At 37.6% G+C, this 18,720-nt stretch overlaps 1 protein-coding gene across 1 annotated transcript in view; it reads left to right on the plus strand.

Annotated features, from left to right (window-relative positions):
• Window positions 1–18,720, plus strand: part of LIX1 (limb and CNS expressed 1) — a 60,128-nt gene that overhangs the window by 23,898 nt on the left and 17,510 nt on the right. Inside the window, exon 4 of the mRNA XM_044265035.1 lies at window positions 3,489–3,652. Coding sequence (XP_044120970.1) covers window positions 3,489–3,652 — 164 coding nt within the window. The remainder of the gene's footprint in view (window positions 1–3,488; window positions 3,653–18,720) is intronic.

An 18,720-nucleotide genomic window follows, 5' to 3' on the forward strand; every position in this document is an offset into this window, starting at 1 on the left:
GATGGAGTAATGGAGATAGGTTCTGTCATTTAGGGAGAATGGTAGAAAGAGAGCAAGAAAAGACAAGGACAAGACTTTTATTCAAATCAACATGAAGGGTGAGCAGAGGAAGAGAAACCCACAAAAGAATTTGAGAGGAAACAATTAGAAATAGAAAAGCAGAATCAGGACAATACTATCAGAAAAGCCTAGGGATATGAGAGTTTCTAGAAGAAACTGATCAGCTGTGTGAAAATGCAGTTAGACGTCAAATACATAAAAAGACTGAAAATTAGGAATTGGTGGTGTTTGCTAGAGCAGTTTCTGTGGAATAAATTGTGGAAGAAAGTCAGATTGTGGAGGGTTAAAAATAAATGGAAGATAAGGAAGTGGAGATAGTCATATAAAATAGTCTTTCTAGCAGCTTCTTTACAATCGAAAAATATTAATAATTAGTAGTCTGATAAAGTCTCAAGGTTGAGTGTTTCATTTAATTAATGGATTGATTCATGTATTCATTCTCTAAAGCATACTTTTAGCTGCTGAAAAGGTGTGAATAAAGAGGAAACCTTTAAAATTAATAAGAGGTGACGAGAATTACTACTAGAACAAGGCCATTTGAGACTGGAAGAAAATCTTATGGAGCTGGGCACTTGTGCAGATGGGTGACTAGATGTGGGGATGGATATCACATGCTTGGTAGCCCAGATCTGTTCTGAAATAAGGAAGGCGGGTTCATCGCCTGAGCACTGAAGTACAACTGAAGCTAGGGACTAAACTGTGTCATGTGGTCTCTCTTCAAACTTGTGCTTTTCCTCAGCAGAACTTGAGCTTCTGCTTGCATTATCTTTGACATTGTCCATGAACCTTGTTGTTGCTACTTCAAAAAAATAAAGAAGCACGTGTTTCTTAAATAGAGCATCCTCTGATATACTGCTCTTTGGAATTCCAAATAGCAAGCTGGCCCTCTTCTCTCTGCACTCCATTCATCTGGTTTTCCAGTTGACAAGAGGAGATAGAGATAGAAAGATGGATTGTGTGTGTGCATGTACATACATTGTACTCTTCAGAGGTGATGACATACATAGGACTTTCAAAGAAGCCTTCTAGGGTTGCAGAATGAAAAATTTGAAAACTGCTACTTTTATTCATGTAGAATTCTACTTAGTACCTACCTTTGAACTCTTTAATCCACATAGCTTTACATGCCAAAAGTCTCGTGTTCATTATACCTGGACAGTCATGAGTCTTCATCTTCCTGCTCCAGTACTCAGCTCACATCCACTCAACAACGAACTAACTTAAAATAGCAGGCTAATATGCCTTATTGACTATCAAAGCAACAGGCTGGTTTTTGTTTTAGCCTTCAATCTTTAAGACATCCTGCTGAATTCCGGAGGTCACCTGCAATAGAAATGCAAGTCAACCAACTCAAAAATCCTTGTTTTCTTGGAGTTGGGAGGCAGGAGAAGATGGGAGATAGAAAATATTATTAGATATTTTGAATAAATGAAAAACTCTGTAATGACCAATGTCACCTTTACCACTTCAAAATGTACCTTTTTGTTAAGTCAATTATTCCCTATGATACTTTTACCTTTTCCCAGTTTTTTTTTCCAAAACACTTCTTAAATACTGAACACTGCAGTTTTAAAATATGCACAGCCATCTAATTCCTTAGGCATCTTGAGAATTTGCCTGAACTACACACGGTGAAGCTGATCCATGTCCTAGGGATGAGGTAAAGGAGCCAGGTGCTCTAGTAAACAGCTTAGAAAGTGGTTGTGCATTATTTTTGCCTCCGGGTCAAACTCTGTGACTTTCTTGACACCTGAAAAATATCAAAGTCCACATTTTGAAGCACAGTTAGGAATGTGTTTAAGAGGGTACCCAAGGGCATAGACAACATGTTATACAAAGACTGGAAGAAAAAAAAATGATTTAATTGAGAACTTGAGGCAGCCTGGGGGTTCTCTGTTTTGGTATACTTTCATATACAAGTGACAGACACCAGTTCAAAATGATTTAAGAAAAAGGTAGATGTGTTGCCTCGGGCTCAAAGTGTATCAGCAGAACTTAATCTTTCTTTCTAGAAAGATTTCTTTCTAGAACTTAATCTTTCTTTCTCCCTTGGTTCTACCCTTCTCTCTGTTGGCTTTCTTCTCAACCAAGTTTTCCCCCTGCTTCGGCTGTGTCACACTTAATCTCCTATTGCCCCAGCAAACCTAGTGAAAAAGGAGAATCTCTTCTTCCAACATTTCCAGCAGAAGTCCGGGACTCATTCATTGGTTCTAAATGATTTGTCTTTGGTCAAATCCCTATCCGTCAACCCCAGAGAAGACATGGTTGAAGGAAAGACTATTGTTTAAGGAAAGCCTTTGTGCTGTTCCTAGGCAGGCAAAAACACAGATGTCCTTATATTGCCTTTGTGCATGCAGTGGACTCTCATGTGGATAAGGGTATATACTTCTGTGAGACCCCAGAAATGAAAAATGGACCTCTTGCATGAACTTCACAGGAAAGCAGATTTCAGCTTACTCCCAAGAAGGATCTTTTCACAACAGGTAGAACCATTAGGAGTTGAAAGGGGCTGCCTCAAGGTGTGCCAAGTACCAGGTCCTTCCATTTGTTCAGGCACAAACCAGATGGGCAGCTGTCAATAGTGTTGTGTTAGGAATTCCTACGTTAGGCAGAGCTTTGCCTAAATGACCTGAAAGGTCTCTTTTGACGCTACAATTCTATTATTCTTGTTAATTTCCACAATTCAATTTGCAGTACAGGATAAACAAACCAACCAAATTTGATCTGAAACTTCTGCAGGCTATCACAGGTCATTTAATCTAAAACACATGGCTATAGCCATTACTCTGTTTTCTGAAGTCATCTAACAGACGTGGTCCTTAACAAGGTCTCCATGTTATTAGTTTCACTTACGGCTTTTTCCAGCCTCCTGCTTATTACACAATTGCCTTTCATTCTCCTTTAGATTGGCATGGAGAGGAGCATGAGAGTTTTCTTCTTTCTGCCTTTCACCTCTTAAACCTTATAATAGGTGGGCCCCAATTAAAATTACATTGTTTATACCTTTACCTCCAAATTTGGCTTTCACTTGGCAGGTTCAAGAATCGATGAGAAACAGGAGCAGGAGCCATGGATAACCATAGCTCTAAACTTTATTGAGGCAAATTTTCAAAAAAGGAAGAGTGAGATTTTTAAACTCTTGATATTAAAAATTAATCTATAAAGTAAGTTTAACACATTACAATATTGTTAGAATTAGGGTACCAAACCACTTGAGCCATAACTCAAGAAGAAATAAACACATTTGCGTTAAACAGGATTTGCTCCTTTCACAACTGAAAGCACTCCCTCCCCCCATATACATATATACTCTGTTCTGCTTAAACTGGAAATGACATGTCACACAATCCAGCCTGCAAATAAAATTTTGCTTTTGCCAGAATACATCCATCCTTAATAACTGATTATGTTTTTTTTATGTTTTTCAGTGAATGTTGTGTCAATGTTACAGGAATTTTGGGAAAGCAAGCAGCAGCAGAGAGCTGCATTCCCAAGTGAAGGCGTGGTGGTCTATGAGTCACTGCCGTCTCCAGGACCTCCCTTTGTGAGTTATGTGACCCTCCCAGGGGGAAGCTGTTTTGGCAACTTTCAGGTAAGAAACAACCATAAATTGGTCAGTAAAAGTTAATTGGGTTAAAATAGAGTAAGTCCTTTAATAAAATGGTAACATTATCAGCTTTCTTGGTAGTAGTGAAAAGAAAGTTGTGTTGCATTCCATTATATACCCAGGAAAGTTGGCCAGGTGTTCCAATTTTTTAAAAATGCAAGTGTTTTATATTAGAGTGTCCCCTGATATTTCTTTATGGAAAATTAATTTTATATCATTTTATTTGCCTGATAGCTGCTGCCTTCCTCCAAAATATTTTGAAATAAACCATAAAGAACAAGGAAACTTCTATAAAGTCCTTCCATCACTAGGAAGTCTCCACTTTCATGAATTTTGAATCAAGTCCTAATCAATCTACTATACAGCAAAGTATGAACCAACGGCAAAGGTTGAGACTTACCAGTTTTGGGTTCAGGCACTTGTGCTAAGCCCAAGTTCTGCCTCTGACTAACTGTATATTCTTGGGACACTTATTTAACTTCTTGATTTCCCGGACTTTGAAATGGGGAATAATATCCATGGTGTTGGTTGAGAGTCATGAGATATACATACATATAATAATAACTATTAATAAATAGACCCACCAATGTATTATCTGACACATGCTAGGTATTCCAGTTATTTTTTATGATTGTTATAAAGATCCTTCTTGTTGGTGAAAGCTTTATTATGTCTATGATAAGGATAATGATGACCATCAACACCTGATTGTCCAGTGTATATGACAAATATTTGTTCAGTGACTAGGAAATATCAAGCATTGGGCCAAGTAATGAGGATATAGTCCATACCTTGAGGAAATCAGTGTGCAAAAAAATTATAGTAATTAAGTAGGGTTATATTTGGGGGTTGATGAAAGCATAAAGAAGAAACCTCTCAGTTTATGAGTACTCCATTAGTGTAGTAAACTCTCAATTTTCAATAACTTTCAATATGGACAATATGCTCAACAAGCATTCAAGTGTCCCTCAAAACTTTGACAATAAGAGGCAAGTTTTCAGTGTATTTCTTGGTAGTGTAAGTCTACAAAACTTAAAGTCATGTAATTTTTTGGACTAATGTCATACTTGATATTATTTATATTTCTACCTTTACTCTCCCTTTGAAACTAGCCGTGCCTCACTCATTTATTTTATCTTGTTACTGTGTATCTATTACATGTTATTTCAAACCTTTATGAAGTGAAGGGAGACTATAGATTAATTAATATTAATTACTAATATTAATATTAATAATGACTGTTAATAAATAGACCCACCAACCTATGTCTGACTCAGATAAGTCAAAGGATTCATGGGGAATACAAACACAAGCTGAAATATGCAGTTGAGGGTGTCTTTGCCAGTCACTACATGACATTCCTAGCATAGGGAGCAGTATGTGAAAAGGCCCGCCTGGAGCAAGAGAAAAACCACAAGCACTTTCAGAATCTGGGAAGCTTGAGTGCGTCTGTGGCAGGGAAGTGATAGGAGATGATGAGTTAGGCACTCCTATCAAACCATAATGGGTCTTTATGCTCTGCAAGGAAGGAATGCAAGGAAGAGCAGGTTTTATTCCATATAAAATCAGGACCCCTGAAGGGTTCTGAGTGGGAGACTAATATATTCAAATATGTTTCAGAAAGATTATTCTGGCAGTAGCATGGGGGTTATTTTAAGGCTAATTAAAGAACTATTTTCAAAATTTCTGGCCCAGATAGCCTCTAAAGTCTTGCTTTCTCCTACCCTGAACATCGGTCAACAGTAGACCTGTTTCCCCTCTGTCTAGTGACAGTGAATTGCCTGATGAGGGTGATTTGAAAGTGGGTCTAGAAGCCTCAAAACAGAGCTTAATAGGTGCTCCTGGGTAGCTCAGTTAATTAAGCATGTCCAGCTTAGTTTTGGCTCAAGTCATGATCTCAAGGTTGTGAGATTAAGCCCTGCATCCAGCTCTGCCCTCAGCAGAGAGTCTGCTTGAGATTCTCTTCCTCTCCCTCTGTCCCTCCCAGTACCCATGACCCCCTCCCGCTCTTAAATAAATAAATAAATAAATACAGTCTTAAAAAAGGCCAAAAAACCCCACAAAAACACAGAGCTTAATATAACCACAGACAGACAAGGATGAGGGGCTGGAGAGGGGGAAGAAAGCAGCAACTGAGGAAGGGATTTCCTAACCCATGTGAGCCTGCCAGTCCATCATCAAGCATTCTAAGGTGAAATCCACCTACTCATACAGAGCTTCCATCAGACTTCCCATTCAAGGTAGACCTTCTAGGGAAACACACCTACTCAGACACGGAGCAAGGTCTTGCCAGCCAACTGAATGAATCTCTTTGTCCATGAATGTTAATGGACTAAAGACCACCAAACATTTGAAGAAAACCAAAAACAAAAGAGAAAGGCCAAGTTAAACAAACAAAAGGATATAAATAATTTAAGCCATAGATGACATAAGAGATGATTCCAGTGAGTATCCTCAGAAAATTGTGGGAAGATATTTATCCCTAAAATAGCTATGAAAAAAGGAGCAATCAGGGAATAAGAAATTTAAAATATGATTGCCAAAATAGAACAATAAAAATAAAAAAGAGTGAGTAGATGAGTGGACATAGGTCACAGCCAAATTAGTGAAGGATGACAGAATAAAACATAAATAGTAAAGTAAATCTTTTAGAACATAGAACAAAAAGACAAAGAGGTGGGGGAGAAAATAATACAGGAGACATGAAGATAAATCCTGGAGGTAAACATTAACAAGAGTTCCAGAAAGAGACAAAGGAAATAGAGGGGTGGAAATAAGTAATGGAAGCAATTTTCTTTTCTCCCCCCAGATTCATGCTTGCTTGCTTGCTTGCTTTCCTTCCATCCTTCCTTCCTTCCTTCCTTCTTCCTTTCTTTATCTATTTGAGGTGGGGTAAGGGAGAGAGAGCATGAGTCTGGGGAGAGTCAGAGAGGGAGGGAGAGAATCTCAAGCAGACTCCCCACTGAGCTCAGAGACCCAGGGAGGGCTCAATCTCATAAACTGGAGATCATGGTCTGAGCCAAAATCAAGAGTTGAACACTTAACTGACTGAGCAACCAAGGCAGCCCAACAGAAACAATTTTCTTGAGTTAAAGAAAAGCACAAATTTTCATATTGAATTGGCCCACCGTATTCCAAACAAGATCATGATGAAAGAATCACAGGGCTCCATGGCTATTTGGAACTTAGGGACAACTCTCTGCATAAAAGATGGATCAAGGTGCTTTTTTTTGATACTGGATTTATAACTGATCTCTGGTTTGGTTTTTAGTTTTTAATTTTATTTTAATGTAGATTGAGTATATACATAAGATATGGAAGATCTAATGTAATAGGGCAAAAACTGGCAAACCCAGTCAACAAAACTAAACTATTTTTTTAAAAAGATGAGTAAGAAAGAAAAATCTTTGGCATTTCTGACTAAGAAAAAATGCAAAGCATATACTACACTAAGCATGATAAGAGGAATGCAATCATGGGTGTATGATGTAAGAATACTACATAAATAATTACATTAAACAACAAAGATGATATTGAATGCTTTTGGGGAAGTCTTTGTATTATCTGTGAAACTCTTCCATAAGTCTAAAAAATTAAAAGTTAAAAAAACTTCAGTGTCTCCCTATTACCTTCTTATTAAAGTCTGAATCTGAATTCTTTACTCTGAAAATAAAAGCTCTACAGCTGACCCCAGCTTTCCCTTTCAGCTTTATCTCCCTGAATTCCTCTTCTGACACTCAGTGTTTCATCCTAACTGTTCTTCATTCATGCCTTTACTTCTTCTAGCTGCTATTTATGTGCATGTTCTGTCTCTATAATAAAACATAAATGCCTCAGGGACAGGGTCTATATCTTCATATCCCTATGACTCCAAGCACTGTGCTTTGCATATAGTAAGTGCCCAATAAATTTTGTTGAATGAATAGCTAAGTGAGTGGATAAAAAATCTCAAATATCAACGGAGTTTATATTTGTCCATTATTGTATATAATCACTATTGATTGATACACAAAATAGTGAGTACTATTATATACAATACAATATATCAAGTAAGATATTTTACCTAATAAGATATTTTACCTAATATTTTACCTAATAAGATGATGGGCTGGCAAAGAAAAGTCAGGAACATTAAAGTTAGGTAATATTATTATGTTCATATTTGTGGTTTTAAGTTTTGAAGGTGGGTTAGCTTAAAAATATTGATGTAAAAAAAATCCAGTTCTCTCTGAATTTAATTTGTGCATAGTAACTTCCCTTCTACCAAATACCCATGACCAAAAATAAGCAAGATTTGGCCATTTCCTTACCCAGGTGTGCATTATGTTTATTTATATGTAATAAATGCACTCATTATAATCTCTTAGAATGTAACATATTTGACAGATCAGTGAATGGATCTAGAGGATATAAATTTTAGAAATTCAAATTTCCTTATTTTTGTTTTTGCTTTCACTACCTTGAGAATTATGAATTTCCCAAGCATCTCATAAATTTCTCCTCAAAATGATAGGACTTCCCCTTGATAGTACATTCAACATCCTCCTTGTGGTCTTTAAAAAATAGAAGACAAAATGAAAAAACTGAACTCTTCAACAGGGAGGCCTCTTGGTGATTTCTCTAATCATTTCAGGTCTCCTTTACCTTATGTTTAAATCATTATATTTTAAAGTTCTCAGGAGGATTGTTAACATCCTTGCTTTAAAAGATGCAGAATTTCCTGAATCAAATGTTTTGAAAATGTGTTTGGATGATTGGCTGACAAATCTGGCCCCTTAACCCCTTTGGCCCCCCAAAATATGATTTGAGAAAGGAAAACCAGGAAGTAAAAAAAAGAAAGAAAATTTCTCCTAAAGCAATGTCCTTACACGTTTCTTTGACTGTTCAGAAGCCATCTTAAATGCTATTTTCACCATATAATATTTCATCATGTTTTTGCCAGCAGTTGGCCAGTAAGAGCCTACATGCTCATTCCTGCAATGCCTTTCACATAATCAAATGTCACCCTTGTGCATTGCAAATCATTTCACGATGGATTATTAATGCCAAGACCATGTGCTGAGACATGGAGAAACCATTATGCCAGCAGTAGCCTTCTTACTGAGCCATGGACGTCACCTCCAATGGTGCCAAGTAATTGAAAATACTTGAAGTGGAGTTTGGGACTGGATTGAAGGATTAATCCTTCTGGTTTCATGAAAGCTGTAAGAGATTATGCCCATTCATTCTTTAGAAAAATGGTATTCAGACTGAGCTTTAGTTTTCTGATTAATCAAAGGAAAGCAGTCAAAGGCTCTGATGGACATAAACCACTGGTTTTATGCAAAGAAACCTCCCACTGAAGTAAATGGGAGGCTTGTGTCCAAGAAGACTAATTAAGGAATTTTCAGTTAGTCTTGACACCACAACCCACAAAAAACAGAGAGCCAGAGGGAAAGAAAGCAGTCATAATCTTGTTTAAACTATGCCTTCATAAGCTACTACAGTATTAGAAAAAGAGAAGTGAAAATGATTCATTTTTGAATTTCAAAATAATAAATAAAATGATCTATTCATATTAAATTATTTTTCTTTTAGAAAGTTATATTGAAACACTTTAGTTCTTATTGTGTCTTTTATAAAAGAAACCATCCTCTAATATTACAGGCATTCAGTAGGAATTCATGCATTTTGGACATATTTTCTTTATGCCATTCTCGTCTAGGCAGTTAATCCTTCCCTAGCCACATATCATGACCATGAAAACTTGCAGTAATTTCCATTTTTTACAATAAGAGCAACACAAGGGCCATCAGATCAACGTCTGGCTCCCCTCTTGATGAACTCAGAAGGAAAGCCACTCACTGCTTCAGCAGCTGTTTTTGTTTTCAAGTGCAAAAGGAGAACTTATTTGAGTATTTTATCTTATTTTATATTTTGATTAAAAGGTTTGTGATTCAAGTTTTTTTTTCAACCAATGACGTGACCTTCCATGTCATCTGCTAGGGTGATTTGGATTAATGAATTTCATTCTTCTTTGGAATAAAAACCAAAAATTCCTTTGAGTGTAGTACAAGACCATATGATTATTTGTGTGCATAAGTTAGGATTGATAAAAAAATGTGTCCTCTGGCTAAAACACGGATGTGATAACTTGATTTATTTGAAGTATAGGACACTAATTCATTTGGGTATCATATATTTTTCATCTTATTATTTTTTGTTGTTAAAATTTCTTCATGGAAAATAAATATAGGTGTTAAACACGGTTTAGGTATTTAGGCTCTTTGTGTATTGCCAAGCAACCCATGGAACTGAGACATTTAATATTACCATAGGCAAACTGTTACTGGTTTTTGTTTTTGTTTTTGTTTTTGTTTTTCATTTTCAACCAAAGCTTGGTGTCGAATAATTGGGTGACATGAGAGGACAAAGCAGATAAGCTCCTGGCAAAGCTCTGTCTCTAAAAGTTCTCTTTATTTTTATGCCTCTTAGTTTTCAAACCAAAACCTTTGCGTATGAAGATACCTGGAAAAATTACTTTTCCAAGATGCGTACTGTCTAAAAGAAGATAGAACTGTTTGATTTTGTTGTGTTTGGTTTCTTGAGGCAGTAAGCGTACTTCACCTATATTATCAGATATAAAACACGTGTTTTACACTTCCATGCATTGAATGATTCTTCTCAAGTTCCAGGGAATTAAAAGTATATTTAAAGCACAATAAACTCAGTTTATGAAATTGAGTTTTTACCAGGAGAGAAGGACTAAGAGAAATTTTTATTAATTCATAGACTTGGCTAATTCTAATCGTAAGGCTCTTTTCACTGCTTATTAAATGAGGCTTAACCTTAACAGTCTATGTCTCAAATAGAGATCTAGCTCCTGCCATAAAATTGAGACTATTGCCCTGCACTGAAGCTGTTTTAATGCCAAGTATTTCTGTTTAAAATCATCCATGACCTCTTCTTTGTCTCTAGACTTGTATACCTTGACTCAAATGCACAACCCACTATGCACTGTAACTTAACTTCTAAAGGAGGCATTTCCTGGTAGAAATCTCCACAGGAAAGCATCCTGTTTTGTAACTAATGAGACCCAAAGATAGGAAGGTTAGTTATAACCCCTTCCCATTTGAAAGTCATATGTCAAGACTTTAATGACTTGCCCATGAAGCTGGGAGAGCATATTGTTTTAATGAGACATTGTATTTATTCCCCAGTCCCATTCCCTAACTTTAATCTGTGTCTCTTCTTAGCAAGTAAAGTGAATAGAGATGCTTGGCCTCCAAACAGAACAGGAGAGTGCAGTGAAAGAAATGCTTAGGAAGAGAATCTGAGTGGTAAATAAAGACTTGGGAGTATCTTCACAGAAGTCTACAAGCCCCTAGTTGATGAGCTTTAGGAAGATGCTAACTGTCTCAGGAGTTGCTGAGTGAGAAAGAAAAGCTGACTCCCATCTTTCCCCATCCCCCCTCCATCCCCCTCAGTGCAATCAGAGCCAAGTCCTTTTACATCAAAGCAACTATAAAAATAAACCAAAACTTTGAGCCTGATCAATTCATCTTGTCTTCACCTTAACTTGAAAAAAGAAAAAGAAGAAAAGAAAAAAGGTAAAAGAAAAAAACCTGAAGGAGCAAAACACAACATGGTTTTGTAATAGTTACCAGGGACCTTGCTCTAGGTATGTGTGTAGAATACCATTTGTGGCAGAGGTAAACGAGGAGGAGGCCAGGTGGTTTATATTATAAAAATAACATTCTGACCTACCATGTGCATGAAACGTTTCTTTCAGTTGACAGGAACTGGTGAGTTTTCTCTGAAAATTGGACTCCCAGACCACTCCCCTCCCCCATACCTAGCAAAGACCCCCATTCCCAGCACACACAGAGCTCCAAATTGTTCCCAACATACTTGCAGGCAGCCTGACCTAGGGAGAAAGAGACACAATATTAACTTGGGTGACTGAGTTTCAACGGTTGCCCTTTTTCACATCACCATCTGGAAGGGGGGAAATGCTAATATATCCACAATTAGATAAATTGGAACACATGCAAATGTTCATGCTTAGACCAGGGCAGTCAAGGTCTTAAGGAACTGAAAAGGGGACAATTAACAGCAAGGCCTGGCTTGCGGCACTCTTTGTGCCCATGCCTTGCTGTCAGGATGAAACAGAGGTGTTGGTGACACTGACCAGAGCTGACAGACCGTACACACAAACTCTGCAAGACACTTGCTGAGACTTGAATTCTGATTCACAAAAGCAAAACATTCCCAGCCACCTGAATGACAGACTTGACAGCCTAAAAGATTTGGGCAAGAATTCTCACCTCTCAAAGGGTCAGTTTATTTGGTTTTGCCACCTGCAAAGCCCCAGCTCAGGAGATCCCTTGGGTAAATGTGCTATTGAGTGAATGTCACCAAAATAACATTGACCTGCCCTTGACTCCCCCCTCTCCACTCCCCGCCAAGGGGAGTGGGAACAACATCTTCAGCTTTGAGTTCATATGTACATTCAATCTGTCACATTTGTGACTATATTATTGTTCTTATTCAAAAACCTCATTCCTTACAGACTATTTTTCAACTCCTTGGCCACCATTGGTAGTGGCTGAGTAAAGTGAACCTAACTTGGTTTTATACATTTTGGATCTACAAACCTTTTTATTCCTTGATATCTTTAAAATAAAAATATGAAAAATCTTTAGAAGTCAGTTAAGATGGAGAAAAGTTACTTAAATTGATGTCTTTCTACTTGCTTTCAAGTAGGAAACACTGTAGTTGAGATGCATGTGTAATTAAATCTTGGCATCTAGAAACAGCTTTCAACATGTGTATACTGCCTATTTTCTAATACTAATCCTGGGGAAAATTATTAATCAAATGAAGGCTACCAGGAAAGTAACTGTTCAGAGAATGTCAGCCTTGTTAGAAACGGCTTTTACAAACAAGTAACACAGTTGTCAATAATTTTTAAATATTTAATAAGTAATTAACAATAAAACTAGTTTCTTAGTAGGCATTTATATTTTTATACACATACATGACTACCAAAATTTTATTTCACTTAATTTAAGAACCGTACATCTTGGGGCACCTGGGTGGCTCAGTCATTAAGCCTCTGCCTTCAGTTCAGGTCAGGGTCTCAGGGTCCTGGGATCCAGACCTACATTGGGCTCTCTGCTCAGCAGGGAACCTGCTTCCCCCCACTCTGCCTGCTGCTCTGCCTACTTGTGATCTCTCTCTCTCTGTCAAATAAATAAATAAATTCTTTAAAAAAAAAAAAACTGTACATCTTAAAAGTTGATAAATCACTATTTTATTTCAGGACAATCTACTTGGCCCATGAATTAATCTTGGTTGATTAATTTGCCGTTGTATAGTGTCACACTTTGGAAAATTATCATGGTAGAAATAAAAACTGCTCAGCAGAAAAGGAAAATTGAGACCTCACTTACTTAAGTCAGCAGTGCTTATATACTTCCTAAGGGCCTAATTTCAGAACTGTCATAAAGAACTTTTTTTTTTCAACTTGAACACTGCTTTCCTTGATTCTTGGGTAGAGGCAATTTCACTAGTGAGAAATAAACATTTTGATGTTAGCAAAGGTGGACTTACCATTGTGATATTGTTATTTATAAAAAGAAATATATATTTGGTCTTTATCCTGGTCCCTGGCGCAGACTTCCTAAAACCCTTAGAATTTCCTAAGTGGTAAGAATGAAAAAGGTATCTTTTATTATTCATAACAAAACCCTTTCTACCATACTTAAGTTTATGTTAATGAGGTGGTTTCTGAAAAGCCCCTAATGATGGTGACTGGTTGCCTAGCTAACAAATCACATGATTAGAAGGTTGAAAGTTTCAGCCCTAGCATCTGACCTTCTTGGAAATGAGAAGGACTAAAGAATAATTTAATCACTGGTGGCCAAAGATTTAATCAATCAAGTCTATGTTATGGAACCTCCATAAAAATCCTAAGTGTTGGAACTCGGAGAGATTCTAGATTGGTGTTCAAATGGAAGTTCTGGGAGGGTGGTGCACCTGGGAAGGGCATGGTGCTCTGGGCCTCTTCTCACACTTGTGCTCTATGCATCTTTTCCTCTGGCTGTTCCTGAGTTCTATCCCTATATAATAAACCAGTAAGCTCTTAAGTGAGCCATCTTCCTGAGTTCTGTGAATTGTTCCAGCCACTGATAGAACCAGAGGAAGGGGTAAATGTGTTACTCATTTTTACCTGGTTGATCAGAAACCCAGATGACAACCTGGAATTCCTATTCATGTCTGAACTGGGGGTAGTCATGTAGGACAGAACCATTAAAATGTGGGATGTGATGCTATCTCTAGGTAACTAGTTTGAGAATTATGTTAAATTGTAGAACACCCAGCTGGTGTCATGGAATTCATTTGTGTGATATAATAGTTGTGTTGGTGAACAGAGTATAGAAGTATAGAATGATACAGTGTAGTAGAGGAGAGACTTACCCTTTTCATGAAGCCAGTGAAGCTTCTGCTCAGACTTCTTCTAAATCCAATGTCAGTTTTTTAAATTTCTTATTGTTCTTCTTAAACAAGATCCCCCAAATTATGTAAACTTCATGCCCCACAAAACCTGGTTCTGCTGCTGACATTTAGAAACGGGACACGGAAGAGATAGAAGTTAGAGCAGTGTTCCTCTGAAAATAGTCATGGGTTCACTTGCCTCAGAATCACCTGGAAACTTGATAAAATGCAGACAAGCTCCCCCCCACCACCTGCCCCAGTACAATCCAACTAAAGAAACTGATTAAGTAGGTCAGATTGGGGCCTGGAGATCTTCATGTTTAACAGTTTCCCCCAGGTGATCTTACTATCAACACTAGAGTTTTTGAACTCTTGGTTCAGATTCCTGGCCTAGGTTTATAATTGATCTTCATAGTGTACTCTGTGGGCTTCTAGCATCTTATTGGTGGTCTAATGTGCAAAATAAAATATAAGGCAAGAATGAGTTGATCTTGGGATAATTTCTTATCCAATAGAGCTGGAAAAGTATAATTTAAATGATTTTTTTCTCTTGAAGAATTAACCAACACTTCTTAAAATTATTGAGCAATCTTATGAGGCAGAATTCCAAATTCTTTTGGCCCCATACTTAATCAAGGGGTCACTTTCAGGAGAACCCTCCTACACCGTTGGTGGGAATGCAAGCTGGTGCAGCCACTCTGGAAAAAAGTATGGAAGTTCCTCAAAAAGTTGAAAACAGAGCTACCCTAGGATGCAGTAGTTACACTGCTTGGTATTTACCACAAAGATAAAAATGTAGTGATCTAAAGGGGCACCTGCCCACCAGTGTTTATAGCAGCAATGTCCACAATAGCCCAACTATAGGAAGAGCCCAGATATCCATTGACAGATGAATGTATAAAGAAGATGTGGTGCATATATCTACAATGGAATATTATGCAGCCATCAAAAATGAAATCTTACCATTTGCAATGATGTGGTTGGAACTAGAGGTTATTATGCTAAGTGAATAAGTCAATCACAGAAAGATAATTATATGATCTCACTCATATGTGAAATTTAAGAAACAAAACAGAAAACCAGAGGGGAAGAAAGGAAAAAAATAAAACAAGATAAAACCAGAAAGGGAGACAAACCGTAAGAGATTCTTAATCTTGGGAAACAAACTGAGGGTTGCAGGATGGGAGGGGAGAGAGGGTTGGGGTAACTGCATAATGGACATTAAGGAGGGCCTGTGATGTAATGAGCACTGGGTGTTATATAAGACTGATGAATCATAGACCTGTACCTCTGAAACCAATAATACATTATACATTAATTGAATTTTTTAAAAACGGGGGGTCACTTTGAGCCAGCACGAGAAACTTCCTATAGGACATTTGATCTTCTCATCTAATCAAGCTGATGCCTCTCTCCATTTTCCTTCTCCCTGTAGTACAGGTAGAGGAAAGCATTGAAAAGACAGTAGAAGGAAAGCAGATATTAAAATAATTGTCATCACATTACCCTCCTCATTGAGCACTTTTGCTTGCCACAGTGTGCTGCTTCCACTTTTGGCCTTTTGTTCTGAATGAAGTTGAGTTTGTTATGCAATGGGTGGTGATAAGCTTGAAGTCTTTTGTCAAAATGACCCACAGAATATCAAAGTAGAAGGTTTGGCTAAAAAACTATATTGATTTGTAGAGTGCTGTGAGATTTTAGCCAAATTATATATTCTGTTTCAAGGTGAGTGATCATTTCTGTGATAAGCAGAATAGTGTAGTAGTTAAAAATTTGGACTCTCAAGTCAGGCAGACCTGGGGATGAATCTTTTTTTTTTTTTTAATCACCTTTTTTTGCAGTGGGGTGGCGGGTGGGGCTGGGGGCTTGCTGTGCGAGAAAGAGAGAGAGAGAGAGAATCTTAAGCAGGCTCCACGGTCAGCATAGAGGCCCACTTGGGGCTCAGTCTCACAACCCTGAGATCATGACCTGATCTGAAATCAAGAATCAGAGGCTTAACTGACAGAGCCACCCACGTGCCTCTTTTTCATCACTTCTTAAGTTGTATGACCTTGGGATATGACTTGTTTTCTCATCTGCAAATTAAGGATAACAATGAAGAGAAATGCCTTTATATTAGTGATCTTTGGCCTTGTAACAAATTGCCTCAAATCTTAATATTCATTGTCTCATATTGTTTCTGGGCATCAGGAATCTGGAAACAGCTTAGTTGGGTAGTTCTGGCACAGGGTCTCCTGGACGTTGTAGTCAAGCTGTTGGTTGAAGCTGAAGTCATCTGAAGTCTTGATTGGTTCCGGAGGATCAGCTTCAATCTCATTCAGATGTCTGTTGGCAGAAGGCATTAGTTGCCTACCATGTGTGTCTTTCTGTAGGGCTGCTTACAACATGGCAACAGAGTCTTCCCAGAGCAAGCCATCTAAGAGAGAAAGCAAGTGTTACCAAGTCAGATGGTCACAGTGTCTTTTATAACCTAATATTGAAAGTGACATACCATAACTTCTGTCATATTCTATTGGTTACATAGACCAACCACAGTATAGTGTAGGAGGGGACTGCATAAGGGTGTGAATGCCAGGAGCAGAGATCACAGGGAGCTGTCTCAGGGCTGGTTACCCCTCAAATAGTTTTCCTCAGCAATGAGGCACTCTTTTATTTTTCTATTTTTTATTTTTTTGCCTTAATTTTAGATGAGAGCCAGGAGGCTTTGAAATGATCATAGTGGTTTATAATGTAGCAGCAAATGAAAGGCATCTGAACATCAAGATAAATGTCTGAGTGGGGTCTACTAGCCACTTGAAAAGCATGTGGCTCCACATGCCTAAGAAATACACAGCTGACTTTAGTAAAATCTCAGATATTAAATATTGCAGCTCTGCACTCTAACAAAGTGCAAAGGACAGAAGTTGTCTCTCTATATTAACAAGTAAGAATGGTGAGCGGATAAGGCATGGTTTACAAATCTGTATTTATGATTGGGGTCTGGCTGAAAAACAGCAAGAATAAACCATACAATCTGGGAAGTCTAATTCTAGCAGGAAGTTGTTTTGAAATAACATCATACTTCATTCACTCCCCAAGTATGTCTTTGATGACCAGTTTGGACACATCAATAAGATGTCCTGTCACTTACCATATTTTATTTTCTTGCAGCATTTCCTACTGATGGTAATTCTAACGGTGCCTGTTCTTACAGTGGAATCCACACTCTGATTTAGATTTGCCAAGCAGATTGCTCTTGGCTAAATTTCTTGCCCAAGTGCAGGCCCTTATGCTTGGAGAGATCTCATTTAAAGACCCCTAAAGAAAAATATGCAGCCTTTACTGGCTTGGATTTGTAGCTCTAAATTTTAGAAGAAAGCGACTGGTTAACATTATAGACATTTTGAAGTACTTGTCTTTCAGAAATGCGAAGAACAATAGCAAGAAAAACCTTTTGATCGTTCAGAATTTATTTTATTTTATGTACTTATTAATTGGTACACTTTCTCCCCCCATTTTAACCAAAGATTCTGTACATTGAAACAATAAGTAAAGACATGTGTCTGCTTTAAAATCTTGATATTGGTTAAGTCTCCATAGTCCTTTTTCATGCTTTCTGGGAAAAAGCTCTTCTGTTCTCTCAGCCCAGCAGTACTTTGATCTCAGAAGCAGTGCCATTTGGTTGTAAATGTATGTGGTGCCTTTGATCTACTATTTAGCTGGCCTTTCTTAAAATAGATAGCTTCTTTTATCTAAGTAGTGTTTACTAGGTCTCTCTCTATGAAAGATGGCTTAAATTGCTATTATTTAGATAGAAAGTTATATAAAGTTTCTTAGGATTACCCAGATCTGAATCTAGTTCTCTAAACTCTAAAACCCCAATGGTTCTATTATAGATTTTGTAAAGCAGATTCCTATTAAAATGGGCTACTCCTACAGATGTCAGGTAATATTTGCAAAGACTTTGCTTGCTTTTTGATAGGAAACTGATTTTCCAAAGAATAATAAACATATCCTACACTCGGGCAAAATGGTAATTTAGAGTGTCTGAACTTAACCAATTATCCTCTGAAATTCAAATATTTATATATATATATTTTTAATCTTTTTTAAAAAATATTTTTATTTATTTATTTGACAGAGATCACAAGTAGAGGCAGAGACAGAGAGAGGAGGGAGCAGGCTCCCTGCTGAGCAGAGAGCCTGAGGCAGGGCTCGATCCCAGGACCCGGGATCATGATCTGAGCCAACCAGGCGTCCCTATTTATATATTTTTATATTACATCCCTCATAGGGTTTATTGAGATGGGATTTTTTTTTTTTAATAATGAGTATATATATTTAATTCTCTTCTTTATATGAGGATTTCTTGAACATTTTGTCAGGTGCCTTAATGAGTTGTGTTTGACTTTTCTAGGCCTCAATCAGTTATTCATTCAACAAACTGTCTATTTCAAGTACAGAGACACAAAGATGATTTAGTGACAGACTCTGCCTTTAGATCTCTCACAGCCAACGATTGTGGGGCAGAGCACTTGCAGACAATTTCATGGCAGTGTGGTGAATGCCTCTCATGGACGGTGATCCTCCCACCC

The sequence above is a fragment of the Neovison vison genome, chromosome 1 (assembly GCF_020171115.1).
Source record: "Neovison vison isolate M4711 chromosome 1, ASM_NN_V1, whole genome shotgun sequence".
Lineage (NCBI taxonomy): Eukaryota > Metazoa > Chordata > Mammalia > Carnivora > Mustelidae > Neogale > Neogale vison.